This window comes from Canis aureus, chromosome 5, assembly GCF_053574225.1.
Source record: "Canis aureus isolate CA01 chromosome 5, VMU_Caureus_v.1.0, whole genome shotgun sequence".
NCBI lineage: Eukaryota > Metazoa > Chordata > Mammalia > Carnivora > Canidae > Canis > Canis aureus.
Genome location: NC_135615.1, coordinates 76054525 through 76072864, shown reverse-complemented (window position 1 = coordinate 76072864; position 18340 = coordinate 76054525). Strand labels below are relative to the sequence as shown.

Genomic DNA, 18340 nt, shown 5'->3' with positions numbered 1-18340 from the left:
TATGTTCTTTGCCTTTGCATTTGGGGCAATAGTTAACTGAGTCCTTTCCATGGATTGTGGCACTTAATCCTCATAAAAAACCTGGGGAGTGGATATGATGATTATCCCCACTTTCTGGATGAGGACACTGGACCTTGTCTGCTAGTTGAGGGTGGAACCAACATTATTATCCAGGCAGTCTGCCCCCACTATATGATATAAGTTAGATATCCATTCTAAAGAGGAAAAGTCAAAAGGAATAAACATGTTTTCATTTACAAGATGAGCAGCTGATAAATGACTCTGGGATGTTCTAGTTCAAGGAGAATCACTACCCTCTCTCTCTCTCTGCTGTCCAATGGGATAGGCACATCTTTCCTTTTCACTTCCATAGAAGGAGGCTGGTAAGGTGAAACCATCCCTGGTGGTACCATTTGTAGCATGTCTATCTTGACTCACCCAACAGATGAGGCAAGCACGTTTTTCTAAAGCACTATATCCCAAAGTGTTTCTTGGCATACCAGTTCTATAAACTAGTGTTGGTGGTGGCAGAAGCAGGGAGAGAGTTCCAAAGCCAAATAAACTTGAGAAGCCTCATAGCGTGTTCCCACTTTGAAGATTCATAATACACACCATCATATTAAGTACCCTGAGAAATCCTACAATAAACAAGCCTAACTTGACATAACCAGACTTTTCTGAAACTTACTAAATCATAGAATCTCTTTGGCCTAGAATACCTAATAACACACTTTTGGGGGAAAAAACCTGCTTTAATTGTTCATTGGAGGCAAAGTTTCATAAAGCATTGTAATAGAATTTGTCTCAGAATACTGATGAACAAAAAAACACTCACTCATGCAACCTTCCCCACCCCTTGACTTTCTTTTAATTGCCGGGCCTGTAGGCTCCAATCTGGCCGCAATGCTGGCATTCGTGAACCTCTTTCCAGCACCTACTAATTTTTCCAGAACCACTCCTGCCACCATGCAAATAGAGAAAGGCCATGAAAGTCTCCTCCCACTTGCCTCATTTAACCTCCTGTCAGCCTCATGAATAATCCTGGAGCAAAGATTTAGAATACATTAATGAAGCTCTTTAAATTATTTGGACTTAGCAAGATGACAGATCCACTACAAAGGTTGGGTGTAGTGGTGACAACAGTCATCAGGAAGTTTCTAGAATTTATAGATCCACAGAGTTTTCTGGTCAGCCTCATCTACAATCACACTCCTCCTGGCTATACCAGTGTCAGGCAGATCTTTCTCTGATGAGGGTTACTTTTCATACACTCAGAGTCCTCAGATCCAGAAATGGAGGAAGTGCCACATGTGAAAGTCACCAAGGGTTGGGGGGGGGGGGGGGGGGAAAGGCATGAAATTCACATCGGTGTGGAAAAGAAGTAGGGAAGATGTGGGGTCTCCTAACTGATCTCCTTTGGCCACCGCAGGCTGGTTATAAGAACCTAAGTGTCTGTAAATATAAATTCCATCCATCAAAGCAGGGAGGGGAAGTCTGCACAACTTAATGTCTGCTTTCTTTTGGGTTTGGTCTGAATTTTTTTTAAAGACCTGACAGGCTTGATTAGATTCTGTAATACTCGGACCTTCCCTTGGGCCTCTTCTCCTCCAGACGGCCCAGCCTCGTCGTTTGGAAAGTTACTGCCCGCAAAGCCTAGTAGGGAGTTGATTGTGTGATCTAATTTTGTCCCTTCTTTGGCACCAAGCAGGAATGGGCAGTGCCACTCACTGTATGGCAGAGAATTTCTCAGAGAGAGAACCTAGGAGTTGCAGGAGGTCTTGTTTGTGACTCAGGTGGTAACACTCATAATATTTAACATGTTTACAATACTCTGCAGTTTCAAAGGGCATTTCACTCATTGCCCAGAGCCTCCAGGGAGTCTCCACTTTTATGAGGTAGCTGGGACACAGAAGGGTGACGTGCTTGAGGTCACATCAAGAATCCTCAGCTGAGTCAGGCTCAGGTCTTAAGTCTTGTCTCCTGTGCCAAGACTTTGTGAGATGGCACTTCTGTTGCTGATTGCTTTCAGGTCTCTTTATGTGCAGGGCTTGGGGCAGAAAAAGAGGCAGAGGCATGGTTGTTCTGTGAGCTCACTAAGGGCATGTGTGACGTCCACGTCTCTGCTGAGACTAGAGCTAGCTCCAAAGTCAGCTCTGCCAAAGTCAAATTCCAGTAAGCGGCTGCATTCAGTGTGTCTTAAATGGGCCCTTTGTGTGGCGTTTTGTTTTGTTTTGAAATCAGTTCCAATGTCAGGCATTATAGTACATCTTTGCAAGAGATTATTATAATTTTTATAATTTTTAAAGAGACAGATGGCATATGTGTTTTGTTGCTGCTAGTTTGTGTTTGCTTTCTTTTTCACTTTCCTACCTCAGCTAGTTTTACCCCAGTTTGATCCCTTTCCCCTTTCTGTATCTCTTCTTCTGGTCAATTTATAAATACTCAAATTAAGAACAACAACAACAACAACAAATCCTTGCCCAAGTCTGGCCAGGGACATTGGCATTTCATATAGCTCCTTGATTCTTAGAGCCATTCACAAAGATAAAGACCAATCTCTTACAAGAATGGAAGTAGAGAGGGGAGGAAGATCACTACATTTCAGCCTGTTGCCTGCTCTCATTTTGCTCCCAGCAGATTTCTCAATAATTTGAATAACCCAATTTAGACCAAGCAGTATAAAACATCATATTAAGGCGAGATCTTTTTCCTAGTGCCTCAAAATCTCAGGAAAACATCTGCTTAGCCCACTTCATGATGACAAAATTGACAAGGATGATCAGGTCCTATATATTCCTTCCCCCCCTCTTCCCACAGTGGTGGAGGTAGCAGTGGTGGGGGAGGGGCATGACTTAAAAGACCCAGGCTCTAATTTACCTGCATGACACCTGAGGCAGTAGTTATTCTCCTAATTAGAACCATGGCCTTTGGAGAGAAGGGACCAGATGTCCAATGCATGTTTATGCAACGAACAAAGGAAATTACTGATCCGCTAGTGGCCTTACTCAAGGAAGGGGTTCTCACCATAGAGGGAAAAGTGCATGTCCCTTTCTTAGACAATGAGACATTGTTGAACACTGGAGATTGGTGAATGACGTCATAGAACCCGGGACCTGGGATACCATCCTGGAAGGAAGAGAACAGGGTGTCATTTCCACTGTGCTTTTTGGCAAGTCTTATATCCATTAACACTAAGCCTCACTGTAATCCTCTGGGATAGGCACCACCACCACTTCACGGGTGATAGCCTGGCTCCACCATTTCCTAACCTGCCCACTCACTGTCTCAGTTACCAAGTGCTAGGGTTGGAATTCCAGCCTGGGTCTGGGTCCCCCAAAGCCCTGGCTCTCTCCACCAGGCCGCCCTGCATTCGAGAAGAATGCTGTTGTTTTTTTCATGCCATTAGAGAAACAAGCATAAGATGGGATCCTCGGTGTGGTTGATATGCAAGTCAGTGTGTGCTGAATGGGGAAGCCAAACCCAAGGGGAGGGAATGATGACCGATTTCACGTTAGCCGCACCCACCTGACTCAGCTTCCTCCTCAACCTCTCAGAAGAGAAATCAGGGAGTGTTTCTGTTTATAAAGCAAAATGAAACAAAAACAATCTTCATCCCAAACAAGACCATTTCTAATTCTCAAACAAAGAGAGGCAGGCTCGTGAGGCTCACATGCTAAATGATGCAGGTATGATAGAGAGGAATAAACAGAAGCTTGGTTTCTAAGCCCATTTCTGCTTTTGCAGTTAATTGAGCTTTCATCTCATTTCCCAGGCTAGCTACCAGGGGGAGAGTATATGTTGACAGATGTTGGCCAAGCAAGTGGCATGAAATGATAAGGATGTTCTACTGTCTGGAGAGTACTGGTTGCCTACTTGATGCCAGGAGCTTCTCAAAGGTTGCTTCATTTAGGGGCACCTGGTGGCTCAGTCAGTCAAGCCTCTACCTTCAGCTCAGGTCATGATCCCAGAGTCCTGGGATGGAGTCCCACATTGGGCTACCTCCTCAGTGGGGAGCCTGCTTCTCTCACTCCTCTCCACTTGTGCTCTCTCACTATCTCTCTCTCTCTAATAAATACATATAATCTAAAAAAATTAAAAATTAAAAAAATTTTAAAAATACATATAATCTCAAAAAAAAGATTGCTTCATTTAATCCTTCAACAAAAAAGGAGTTATAATTCCCATTTTACAGATGGAGACACAGAGGCAAGTGGAGATGAATTTGCCCAATATCCCACTGCTACAAGTGGCAGTCCCTGAATTCATGCTAAGGACATGATGAACACAAACTCTTTGCAGTGGGAGGTGTTATCAAGTCCATTTTAAGGAAAGTAAGGCCCAGAAACATTTGGTCCACATGTAGTAAATGGCAGAGGCTAGATTTTAATCCAGGCAGCCCGATTGCAGAGCTTGCTGTCTCAACCTCTGCCACCCAGGCTCATCCTGGCTCCACCATCCCTACCACCTTCCTTAAGGCAGAAAGAAAGCTTAAGGTGCTACCAGGGCCTTCCAGGACTTTCCAGTCTGGCCTGAGCAGTGTGTGATTATGGTTTAATGTATAAGAATGGGCCATCAGTGAGATTAACAGGTTCTTCTGTGCTGAATTTTATTTTATTTTAAAGATTTTATTTACTCACAACAGACACATACAGAGAGGCAGAGACACAGGCGGAGGGAGAAGCAGGCTCTTTGCAGGGAGCCGGATATGGTACTCGATCCCCGGGACCCCAGGATCATGCCCTGAGCCAAAGGCAGATGCTTAACCACTGAACCACCCAGGTGTCCCTGTGCTGAATTTTAAATGCAGTGTAATCCTTTAAGCATTGCTCGAAGCAGGTAGATACAGGGACGCTGATTCCCATTTTGTAGGTGGTGATGATTTGGGGTGCGCAGAGTGCAGGGGCTGATCACCAGGGAGAGTGGGGCAGGCCATGAGACATGCAATAGAAGCAGGTGCACCAGCACCCTAGGCCAAGTTCAGAAGAAATCTGGCACGAGGGAGCAGATTCAAGGAGCTACAGAAAAACAAGGAAGAGATTTTTCTAGGCGGCTGTTTGTGGGCTTAGCATTTATTTATTGAGTAGCTGCTCACTGTGTGCCAGGCACTGTTCTGAGTACTTTACATGCAGTAACTCATTTAGTCCCCATTTTATTTTAAAGATTTTATTTATTTATTTGAGAGAGAGCAGAGCGAGTGAGAGAGAGAGCACTAGTGGGGGTGAGGGACAGAGGGAGAGGGAGAAGCAGACACCCCACAGAGCAGAGAGCCTGATGCAGGATTTGATCCTAGGACCCTGAAATCGTGCCCTGAGCCGAAGGCAGACACCTGACCGCTGAGCCACCCAGGCATCCCTAATCTCCATTTTAAAGATGGGAAGAGATAAGTCCCAAGGTCACATGGCTAGAAACTATCAGAGCCAGAATTTGAACCCAGGTGGTCTTAGTACAAAATCTACTTTTTTTTTTAATCGAGGTACGATGGACACATAACATTATATTAGTTTTGTGTATATGGCATAACGGTTCAATATTTGTACACACTGGAAAGTGATCGCCACAGTCAGTCCAGTTAGCATCTATCACCATACACAGTTACAGAATTTTTGTCTTGTGATGAGAACTTTTAAGATCTAGCCTAGTTCTTTTAAGAACTTTTAAGATCTCTCTTAGCAACTCCCAAAATGCAATACAGTATTGCTAACTGTAGTCACCATGCTGTACGTTACATCCCCATGACATTTATAACTAGACGTTTGTACCTTTTGACTCCCTTCACCCATTTTGCCCACCCCAATACACATACAGAGTCTACTCTTACCTACTAAACCAAACTGATTTTCAAATGAGAATGTATAGGATAAAAGAAAAAAAATCCCACTGAGTTTTGAATCAGAAAATTTTAGTCTTAATGCTGCTAAGAGCTAAATGACTTTGAGCAAGTTACATGGCTGGGCCTCAGTTTCCTCATTTGTAAACCAAAGATATCAGATTCAATGACTTTGGGTGTCTCTTAGCTTCAAGAGCCCCTAAGTCAAAGAGCTGAAGCAGGACATGTAACTCTTCCAGGTTTAAATAGTGAATAAGGAAGACACGCACCTCCAGCTTCCAGTCTACGCCACACTCAATACTTGCCATCATCAGTTCACACAAACTTTCCCAGCACCTACCTGTGTCTGAGGAGCTAGAATTGCCTGATAAAATTCAAGACGTGCAAGGCTGTTCCCTCCTACTCTGCCAGTTAAATTTGAACTTCAGATAAACAGCGAAAAGTTATTTTAGTGTAAGTATATTCCATGGAATATTTGGGATATACTTATACTAAAATAGTTGATATTTATCTGAAATTCTACATTAACTAGAAATCTTGTGTTTTTATTTGCTAACTCTGGCAACCCCACCGGACCTTGATCATGTTTTACTTCTGCTATGTTGCAAACTGGTTCGAGTCCAGGCCAAATATGAAGAGGGCTGTCGCCTCTTAGGCTGGAGGGAGAGAGGACGGTCTGTTCGCTCTTAAGGATATTTCTGAAAAGAGGCAGCACTATGCTGGAGTCGGCCCATGGCAGCTTGAGAGGGTGACTGTTAGAATGTCAGAGATTTTGCTGGTGGTAGATTGAAAGCAAGGTGGGAGTATTTACACCACAGAAATTGGCAAATGCTGTAAATCAGAACTTTCCTTTGTGGAGAGGAGAGCTGGTTTACCAGTGCGCCACTGCCTTCCCACGACACGCAGGTAGGTTTTTAAGCTCTTCAGAGGGAGACTTCCAACTGCAGAGCCTTCAGGCTTTCTCCTGCAACTGGTGAATGGCTGGCTGGGAGGGCAATAAAAATCCAGAACTTTCACTTCTGGGTAACAGTTCATACGACTTTTTGTGACTTGGGTGAGTTTAGACCTCTCAGGGTGGATCCCAGGAGTAAGAATTCAAGTGATTGCAACTGGAGTGAACTTAGCTGCAAAATCAAGTTTTCTTAGGCAAGACCACCCCAGAAGGCAAAAACGAAATAAACAGACAAAGCAAAAATGGGTGTAGTGAGGGAGAAGGGAAGAGAACTATTTAACTGAGGTCTGCTGACTGCCTGCCCAGTGCCAAGAGGACCATGTGGATCCCATACTGTTGTCTCCCAGGCCTTCCCACAGTGTGAGGATTGAGTGGGTTTGATTCACAATTCCTGCAGAAGGGTGAGAGCAGCGCCGGTGTGTGGCCACTACTCTTGGCATTGCCCACGACAGCTGCGATGGAGCCAAACCTTCCCATGGGGGTAAAAGACCTTGAGAGAGTGGGAGTGACCATGGGAGGACGAGTTGATGTGCTCCCACCCCTTGACCCAACACATATCTAGGTGACATTTGGTTGAAATGCACTTTGAGAGCCCTTTGGAAGGATTAGAGTCCCAAGTGGCAGCCTCTGCAGGTACCACGGGTGGGACAAAGATCTATGTTCACTCGACCTTGGGATAGGTTAGACAGGCAATGAGGCAGTGGCAACAGGGAGCAGGGCATGTACCTCCTCACCCCAGATATGTCCATAGGTTATAGGAAGTGTTACCCATATACTCCAGGTTACTCTGGGAAATAACCTGGAGCCATTTATAGAGCCTGAAGGTTCTAGCCCTGATTTCAGAAATTCTGTTCAATTAATACTTTCAAATCAGTGGTTTGTTGATCCATTTCTTGGCTTGGGAAACGTAGTCTCTGTTGGATCATTGACCAAAGACCACACTAGAGCTGCCTTTTGACTCTTCAAAGATATTTCAACTTGCTTCGGTCTATTTTGGGGCTGGCAAGTTGGCTTTGCTCAGGAGCACACAGAATGAATGAAAATCAGGGGTCTGCTGAAGGGCTTAGAAGTATCTAACAGGAAGAGGACGTGCCTGAGGTGGAAGCAGACCCTTGTGCTATGGCTAACCCACTGGTTTTACCACACAGGGATTTAGGGCTCTTGAGGGAACGATTTCTTTTGTACAAATGCCTCTAGTTTTAGGGGCTCGGGACAATGAGTCCATCCATCTTGTTGACTTCGTTGAAACCAGAAAGCTTTCCCTCAGGTTGACGTGGCCAAAGTGATGAGGACAGCACTGACTGCACGGTGGGAGAGCTGGCATCTGTCCCCAGGGCACATCCCCTTACTGGATCTCCTGCCCCTCATCTGTGAACCTGCAAAGAGGTGTGTGGGGTGGCTGTCAGGATCTGTGGTTTTCAGACCTCATCTCAGGCATCCACCAGGGAGCCAGGGAGAGGGGGCCGGAGTTGGCAGCACTGTTGAGCACCAGTGTTGCCTCTCTACCTGGCCTAGCAGTGGGCTTCACTGTGAGACACCATCACAGAAAGGGTCCTTCTGCTGACTCTGGGGATGCAGGGCCACTGAGGCCCTTCTGGTTCAAACTATCTCAGACTCAGATTTGTTCCTTGTAAGACGCCCTTCCCCCTCCCTGCCTTCTCTCCCCACCTACCTCACCCCACATATATTTCTGTCTGGCCTCAAAGTTCCCACACCTCTGATCACAGCTGAAAAGGGAGGAAGCATCCTTCATGCAGGGAAACACCACATTTTTGTTCAGAATGGGGGAGGACATCAGAAAGGAAAGTTCTCTGGGAGCCCTAAGGAACAAGCAGGAGAATGGGATGCAGTCTCTTGAGGAGATTGTTTCTGAGTCACTCAGGTAAGTGTGAGGAAGCCAGCACAGTGGGGACACTGGCCGCCAGCCAGATTAGAATGGGCCCAAGGTCTTTGGCCACAGCTGACCCAGCAGGCTGGGTTACAAACATAGACAAGAGAAGTCAAGCCCTCGTTTTTGAAGCACCGGTTATTGAGGGTATTGCCCCCAAGAGCACCCCTGCTCCTCTTTTTTAAGAGCCCTCCTCTTGCTCAAATCTGGTGTCAGCTTATTAGCAGCCCCTTGAAATCCCCCAACTGGAATATTGGCAAAAACTCAACAAACACATATGGCAAGCTCCTGTGGACCAGAGCCTGTGCTAAGGTGTGAAGACACAGCACAACCTGTTAGCTCACACGTTCTAGGAGTGGGATGGACGTGCACGATGGATGGGGTGTGTTACGTGACTCAATGAATGTTCAGACTGGAGTGGGGCTCATTTGCTCTGTGCACTTTTGAGGGGTGCTAGGGTGAGGAAAGCACACCAATGACCCCAGGACTTCCCAACGTACACACCTACTACCATCAGGCCAAGCAGAAGGTGGCCAGGGGCACAGGAGCAGCTGTCAGAGCACAGAGGAGGTGTCATTGCTTCCGTCCCTAGGAGACACAGGGAACAGTGTCTGGGAACCAGGAGCCCATCCTTGCTCTTGCCTGACCCTGGCTGTGCAAGTTACTCAATCCTCTTTGTGTCTCAGGGTCATTATGTAGAAATCAGGGATAATGATAAGACTCACTTCACAGGGTTATTATGGGGATTAAATGAGTTAATAAATGCAAAAGTCTTCGAGGGGTGCCTGGCATGTGGTCAGTGCCAGCCAAGAGTTTGTTATTTCTAGGAACATATACTACAGTCTCCTTAGGGAGGTGTGCCAGTGATGATATGGAGAAATCAGGCTTCCAGGGCAGAAAGGTCAGGCAGGGCCCTACTATAGTTCAAACACGCAGCTGAGTGTACACTTGGGGTAATTATCCCCTTGAACATGGCAGTCCCTGCAGACTGAACTTCCTTTCACTTAAATATCCTGGACATGTAAAATATCCCTGGTCCAGTGCCTTGCCAAGTTAATAAGTGAAATATTATTAACTTTATACAAGTTCACCACAAATTAAACACAGGCCTATATACCATGTGGGAGGGTGGACTTACTGTTGGGCCCGACATATAAATGTCACATGTGTTTTTAAATTGCACCCATCTAGAAGATACAGTGCCCACATGCTACCAGCATTCATTCATATAAGTCTGGAAGGGATAAGTCAGGTTTAGAATCACGGAACAGTCATCCCCGGCAAGGGCCTACCTGTTATAACATCCTTGCTCTTAAAATGATGCGAAGATATTGTTAGCATTACACAGCTTGGAAAGCAGTGGCCACCATCCAGAGGGAGATGGGAAAGAGGGAGGGGGAGGAAGAAAATGTCCATCGGGCTCCTGGGCTACATTCTGTCCCGGATTAGGCATGTCTCCTCATGCACACAGAGTCACCCACACATCTGGAAATAATCATAAAATGTGCAGGGAAGCAGACTTCGTTTCTAGCAGCACCAACTGCCAGTCCTGACACCAAGCTCTACGAAGGATTCCCTGTACCCAGGACTCAGATCCATACAGGGCATGCGAGCTGGGCAGTGTTTCCCCACAAGGTTGGACTGATAAGGTAAGCGCACATTGCACAAGACGCCGATGCTCTGTGTTAAAGATGTGCTAAATGGGTCACAGAACTATTGTGCGGATACAACCAAGTTATGAGATCAGGCTCAGGGTGTGGATGATTAATGTTCTAAGAAGGGTGGTGAAACACCAGAGTTTTAAAATCTGTTTTTAATTTGCATTGCCTCACTAAATTATTGGGTGATGTTAAACAAGATCTTTAACTTCTCCGTGTCCGTTTCCTTCAAGAAAAATGAGAATAATGAGCACGGGACAAGAAAGTTTTCCCTCTCTCTCTCTCTTTTCATAGCTTGACGAACCTAAAAAATGATACAGCCCAAATTTTTCTGATGTTTCAGATGAGGAAGCTGAAGTTCTGAAAAGCCAAGAGACAAGGGATCCCTGAGTGGCTCAGCGGTTTAGTGCCGCCTTCAGCCCAGGGCCTGATCCTGGAGTCCTGGGATCGAGTCCCACATCAGGCTCCCTGCATGGAGCCTGCTTCTCCCTCTGCCTGTGTCTCTGCCTCTCTCTGTGTCTCTCATGAATAAATAAATAAAATCTTAAAAAAAAAAAAAAAAGCCAAGGGACTAGTCTAAGGATGCACAGCTCTTCAACGGGGCAGAGCACAGGGACCTGATTTATGGATCCCATGCTCTTGCCACAAAATTCCATCCTTCTTTACAGAAGACTTTCAAATGCTTAGTTGAAAGTTTCCACGTTGTTAAACCAACGCTGACTACATGTGGAAAGTGCGAATCGAACTTCTGAATGATTTCTTTTCTGTATTTGATGCTGCCTGTAGCTTTGGCTGTCTGCCACCTTGGTTCCTTCAGCAGAAACTTTTCTGAAGAGCAATAATAGCTAGAACACTAACTCGAAATGATGTCCTCTTCGGTTTCAGGATTTCAGTCTTCAGAATTAGATCACGTAGAATGGCGCCTACGCACATTGCTTGACATCTTTCCCTCTCTTGAGCTTGGGCTGTTTTGCTAAGGCCTATTCAGAAACGTACCTGCTGACTTTCAGAAATCAAATGTAGGGCTTCGCAGGCCACAAAAGGGGGTGTGGTTGTGTGTGGAAAGAACATGAGGCTTTGGAGTGAGCTAGACTTGGGTTTGAGGTCTAATTCTTTCCACGTTGATTCAGCAAATATTTATGTCGGGCCTCTTATGCGCCAAGCCCTGTGCTATATGACCTTGGGTGGGTCATTTAACTTTCCTAAGCCTCAATTTCCTCTCCTGTTAAATTAAGATAATAAACCCTTCCTTTTTAGCATTGTTCTGAGGATTAGAGATGTGGTCTAAAAGTGACTGCACACAGAGAAGGCATCAGTAAATTGTGGCTGCTATTACTTTTATTGGAGGTTGGACTGCAAGTGTTCTAGAGATGGACACTGGCTTGACAAACGTGACACCAAACCCAAGAGACAGAGGGACAGTTAAAACAGACCCAGAAACTAGAGGAAGAAGAGAGAAAGCTCCTGAGCAAATATCTTATTTATCATCTTTGGGGAAAACCTTCAAGTAATTAAAAATGTGTGTGTGTGCATGCATGCATCTACACACACACTATATTCTTTATTATTTGCTTTCTCAGAATCCTAAAATGTCAGAAGTGAAAGGAACTTAAACATTCTCTCATTCAGCACTCTTGTTTACAAAGCAGGAACAGGCCGAGGGGCAAAGGGGCTTGCTGAGCAACAGCCCTCCCCCCAAGTCCTGTCTGACCCACTTGCCTTCAGCACCTACATCTCCTCCTTCCCTCTCCACCATCTTGGTAGGTTATGGGATCAAAACCACTTTCAGAATGCAGACAAAGATAGCTGAGATGATGACTCCTTCAAAAGGATGTTATTCTAAAGATCTTGGTTAAATGAATAAAGGAAGGAAGATGTTAAAAGACTCTAAGGATGACTGTGAGGTGCTTCAGCCCCCTGCTGGTGAGAGAGAGGAGGTCAGACCCTTGGGCCTTCAGCCAGTAAAAGGCCAAGCTGCTTGAGGATCAGGAGCCAAGCAGAATTTTCCAGATCAAAGAGGAAAAGGGACGCAGAAATATGTGGGGAAGAGGGTAAGGGCGGAGGAAAAACAAGATCAGTAATAAGGAAGGAAGTTAAAGGAACTTTTTTAAAGAGGAGGGGGGCCTTCATCACATAGGTCATTTAGAATTTATTTGACTCTTTGTTTTTTCCTAGTGTGTTATTTGAAGAAAATCTTATATCTCTTCTCCTGTCAAGAGAAGTGAAACTGGGGGTGGGGGTGGGGGTGGGGGGTTGAAAAGGATTTTTACTTTTTACTTCATATACCAGCAGTTTTTGAATTTTATATTTTTATAATAAATTTTAAAATACATTTCTTCTTAAAAATATCTTTTTGGCATTCAAAGTGGCACCCTAAGTCCAGACGCTATTCTCCCTGGTTCTAATACCTTCCCAACTCACTCTTAGGATTCAGAACACCCAAGTGGGGAGGAGGCTGTGGCTCCTTGGGTGACACTGTCCTCTACTGGTCCCAGTGATAACTGCACCAGCCCGACTTGTGAGCCTGTCTCCCCGGGGCTCAAAGCCAGACTAAAAGAGTCTCTATTCGATGTCATTACCTTTTTATAATAAAATCTCTTGGCTTGACTGTTGAATCCCTTTTTTTCTGATTCTAGAATTGTTGAAGTCTGGCTTTTAAAAGGAATGGAGGATTGTGTTGGATATGCGGCAGTAAAACCTAAACGATAGAAACAAAATAAAAATTAGCACGGAGAATTGACAAATCCAGAAAACAAAGAGCGTTTTAAAGTTTTATTTTATTTTGTTTTGTTATTTTTTTCAAGATTTTATTTTTAGGTAATCTCCACACCCAACACGGGGCTTGAACTCACAACTGCGAAATCAAGAGTCTCACGCTCCACCGACTGAGCTAGCCAGGCGCCCCTTAAAGTTTTATTTTAAATGGAAAAGAAGAGAAAGTTGTCTTTTGACAGGAGATAAACATGAAACTTACTTTTTAAAAAATATTCTCTTTACTTTCTTTCCCTCTTGGTAATTTATTGGGTATCCCCCCACCCCCCCACCACTCCCACCTCAACCCTTAAACTAGTGAGACTTGGTCACATCACTGAAGCATATTGTCCCAGGGAAGAGGAGGGATCTGACAGGGAAGACAGTCTTGCCATGCAAAAGGGGACACAAAACCATTCTAGAGCAGCCAGGAAGAGGAGATGGGTGTTCATCCTCAGCCCAGACTCACACCTCAGCAAAGCGCCATAAAATCCAAAGAGGTTAGGGAAATCCCAAACGGGCTTGCTGTCCTGGCACTGTGCAAGACGAGTGTAAACTTACGTTTTTGCTTTGTGCAAACATGGGGTAAAAAGCATAAGGGGATCAGGTAGCAAATCAACTTAAAATTGTAGATGTCTGGGTTGTGACGTATCAATGATATATAAATTCCCTGCTTTCCTCCTCCCCCTCCCTGCATCTGAGAGAAGGCCTCACATGTTGGGATAATTCTTAAGTCTCCACAGGTAGCAACTCTCTGCACAGCAGATGAATCACAAACTCCCACCTGAGAGTGTAATAGAATCTGACTCCATGTCTTGATGTTGGATGCTGACAGCTCTAAAGTCTTAGTCTTTCCTCTTCCCCTCCTGCCCCACATTGGGTAAACTGATGAGAAGCCCTGGAGGCTCTTCTCTTTGGTACCAGAAGATCAAACCATACAATCCTTTTTCCTCACTCCAACCCCACCTCCTAACCACAATAAAACCCCAAGTGTGTCTCCCTTCCCCTCTCTCCAGCCATTCTGGGGCCAGATTAGGAAGCCTCCCCTGCTCCCCCCAGAAAGCCTTATTATGTGAGTAATAAACCTTCTAATATCCTCTTGTTGAGTATGTGGCATCACTGGTCTTGACATTCAAGCCAAATTTTGGGTAGGGGTCCATCCTGCCTCTGCAGGATGTGCACAACATGGAGCCATATCATCTCAACACCCAAGTGGGAACCCTCAAAGAGAAAATGTGTGCAAAAGTTGAAAAAAGAGAGATAAGGGAAAGAAAGGTGGCAGGATATGGGGGTGACATTGCATAGAAACTATCTTTAAGGCCCATTTCTTAGTCTCTGAATTTTTGGAAACACAAAACTGCTTTTCAGACAGGGAAACCCTATGCCAACAGGGATCCCCTCAGGAGGTGCTATTATGAACCAGCTTTACAGACGAGGAAACTGAGGCTTAGTTACTCATCTAAACCACACAGCCCTGAAGTGAAACAGCCAGGGTTTGAACACAGCTGGTCTAATGAGCCCCAGCCCTTAAGCTCCAAGCTGTGCTACTTCTTCCTGAGTCTGACCCAGAGTAGGACCTCCCCAACACAGACCAATGCATGAAATAATGGGGAGGTGGCAATCTTGCCCAATTTGCTCAGATTGAAGATGAAGTCAAAGAAGCAGAATAAATGTTGGGCTAGAAAACATATGAGAGATAAACATATGGTATATTCACTCCTTTCCTCCCTTCTCTTCCCACCCTCATTTAGTAGGTGGATGGCTCTGTATTTTTTCTTTAAGGGGAATGAGAGAGAGCAAATCAGAAAGCATCACATGCAAGTCTTCTTGGCTTTTGTTTCTAAAAATCCATGGAGAAACTGGAAGAGATTGCAGAAAAAACAGCAAAGAAAGGGGGCCTCTGTTTTTGTTTTGTTTTGTTTTGTTTTTTAAGGTAAAAGGAAAGGCATCTCCTTGGGGAAGGAGAAAAGTTTCCTGACTCAAAAGAAGATCAAATACTTTGGCTTCTGGCTGTGGTAGAACAGTATGCATGAAAGCAACCCTCTTGAGGAAGACAACCAGAAAAATAAGATTAAAAACAAAACAAAACACAACACAACAACCACTCTGGATAACTGAATTTCCATTTCCAACCAAAGTGGGACTGGATTTGCCCTCCTACCTGTGGAAACAGAAGTTAGACAGGGGCAAAATATATGAAAATATATGAAACTAATGGTTTTCCAGATACTGGACATCAAGCAACAAAAGATGGATCCCTGAGAAATGGGAAGCAAATGGGTCAGCAATAAGATTGCCCCCAGCTTGCTGCCTGGAGAAGTTTCCAAGCCACAGCACAGGAAGGAGGAGACCAGGGGGAGCCTGGCAGTCTTCTTGAGTTGAGGAAATGAATCTGGAAGCCCAGAAAAACCAGGTTTCTAAAGTTCACAAAGCAGAGAACCAGAGAAGAGAGCTACACAGAGAAAGAGCTCTGGAAACTGCACTGGTTTCCTGAGTATTGATCAGTACATGCATGTGACAAAACTACCCAAGGCTGGGCAAAAAAATCAACTGAAAGAAATAAGTTGAACAAAAACACCTGAATATCAGTATAGGCATAACTCCTATTGCCACTCATCAGACAAGAAAGCTTTATAATTCCTAGAACATAGAGTATGCAGAGAGTTTCACCTCACAGACAGCAAAATGCTAGGCTAAATGCTGCCCTGCTTCCAGCTAACAACACTTAACAGCAAGACTTGAAAAAATCCAACTATTTCCAAGTAATTTAACTCCCAGAACAAAGCACAGGACTTTGCAGGACTACAAAAGGACTCAGCACCCAACAAATAAAATGCAAAATATATGGTATCCAATTAAGGATTAATAGGCATGTGAAGAAGAAAAAATGCAATTCATAAAGAGAAGACAAACAATCAAAACCAAAATTAAATTTGTAAAAACCGGCAGCAGGTCTGATTCAGCCAAAGGTCAAAGCAGCCACTCAGAAAACACTACAAAAAAGTTATTCTAAAACACTGCAAAAAGTTACTCCTTCCTTCAAAAAATTTATTTTATTTTTTTAATTTATTTTTTACTGGTGTTCAATTTGCCAACATATAGAATAACACCCAGTGTTCATCCCATCAAGTGCCCCCCTCAGTGCCCATCCCCCAGTCACCCCCACCCTCCACCCACCTCCCCCACAAAAAATTTTAGAGTAATCTCTATACCCAATATGAACACACTACCCTGAGATCAAGTGTTGCATGCTCCACCAACTGAGCAAGTCAGGTCCCCCAAGAGTTATTCCTAATAAGTCAACAAACGGAATAAAACAGAAACAAACAAACAAAAATACTCAATGCAAAATATGGCAGAAAAAGTAAATAAGGAACAGATAGGACAAATAGTAAGTAAATCCCAAGATGGTAAACTTAAACCTATGCACCAATATTCATATTAAATTTCAATGTTCAATAAACATCCCAATCAAAAGACAGAGATGGTCAAAATAGTTAAGAGAAAAAGACCTAATTATATGCCTCAAGAAATATACTTTAGGGGTGCCTGGGTTGCTCAGTTGGTTAAGCAGCCAACTCTTGATTTTGGCTCAGGTCATGATATCAGGGTCCTGGGATCGAGCCCTGCATCAGGCTTTGTGCTCAGTGTGCTTGTCCCTCTCCCTCTGCTTGTCCCTCTCCCTCTGTTCCTCCCCCCCATTCGCATTCTCTCTCTCTAAAATAAATAAAATCTTAAAAATATATATGTATACACTTTAGATATAACTCCAGAAATAGGTTAAAAATAAAAGAATGGGAAAAGATATACTATGTTAACACTACACAGAAGAAACCTAGATATTAATATCGGGCAAAGCAGATTTCAGAGTAAGAAATATTACCTGCAATAAAGAGAGTCATTTTGTAATCATAAAGGGGTCAATTCCTCAAGAGAATATACCAGGCCTAAATGCTTATACACCTAATAACAAGGAACTAAAGATACATGAAGTAAAAACTGATAGTACTACAAGAAGAAATAGAATACTCCACAACTATAATCAGATTTAAAAGTTCTTCCTTCAATAATTTAAATAAGTAGATAGAAGATCAGTAAAAATATATAAGACTTGGGGGCACCTGGCTAGGTCAGTGGGTAAGAGCATGCAACACTTGATCTTGGGGCTGTGAGTTTAAGCCCCAAGTTGGGTGTAGAGATTACTTAAAAATAAAATAAAAAAAAATACATGACTTGAGCAATGCTATTACCTAACTTGACCTAGTTGACATTTATAGAACACTCCACCTATTAATTTTTTATCATCTATCCCAGAAGATTGAAGAGGATAAGACATTACCCAATCCATTCCAGAAGGCCAGCATCACCCTGATACTGAAATCAAAGTCATGGTGGGGGTGGGAGGAACCACTGCAGATCAATAACCCTCATAAAGGCACATGCAGAAATTCTTAGAAAAATTTTAGTAAATTAAATCCAACAATACATAAAGGTAATAAATCATGACCAAGTGGAGTTTATCTCAGTATTGCAAAGCTAGATTAATGTTTGAAAGTCAATGTCATTCACTATATTGACCAACTAAAAAAAAAAAAAAAAAAAAAAAACCATATGATCATCTCAGTAGATGCAGAATAGAATCATGTAGTATGTATTCATTTTTGTCTGGCTTCTTTCAGCATAATTATTTTGAGATTCATCATGTTGTTGAAGTGTCAATGCTTCACTACATTTTATTTCCATTATATAGAAATGTGACATTGCTGATGGAAATTTGAGTTGTTTCCAGTTTGGGGGTATTGCAAATAAAAGCTGTTATCTACATTCCACTACAAGTCTTCTGAGTCGACATATGTTTTCATTTCTGTTGGGTAAATAGTCAGGAGAGGAATGGCTGGATCAAATGTCTAACTTTGAGAGAAATTGCCAAATTCTTCCCCAAAGTCGTTGTGCCTCTGTCTTCACTATGAGAGTTCCTGGTCCTGCATGTCGTCATCAATAGGGGGCAGTCTTTTTCATTTCAGCCATCCCATGGGCGGTGTAGTGGTATTTCATTGTGGTTTTCATTTGCATTTTGCTAATGACTAATGATGCTGAGCATCTCTTCATATGCTATTTCCCATCTGCATATCTTTTTTTTTTTTTTTTGGTGAAGTATCTGTTGAGTAGATAGAAAAAGTATTTCATAAAATCTAATGTCCTTTTAGGATTAAACAAAAAAAAAAAAAAAAAAAACAACCCTAGCCAATTAGGAATAGAAGCAA

The 18340-nt window shown here is 43.6% G+C and overlaps 1 protein-coding gene across 7 annotated transcripts in view; it reads right to left on the bottom strand.

Annotated features, from left to right (window-relative positions):
- The window catches only part of STPG1 (sperm tail PG-rich repeat containing 1), a 47924-nt gene that overhangs the window by 21911 nt on the left and 7673 nt on the right, over positions 1-18340 (bottom strand). For 6 of the 7 annotated variants that reach the window (XM_077899114.1, XM_077899118.1, XM_077899119.1 and 3 more), the window contains 2 exons: positions 12905-13023; positions 3025-3126 (listed from right to left, as the gene is read on the bottom strand). In XM_077899114.1, the coding sequence (XP_077755240.1) occupies positions 3025-3126; positions 12905-13023 (221 nt within the window). The remainder of the gene's footprint in view (positions 1-3024; positions 3127-12904; positions 13024-18340) is intronic. The other variant, XM_077899117.1, reaches the window with a different exon arrangement.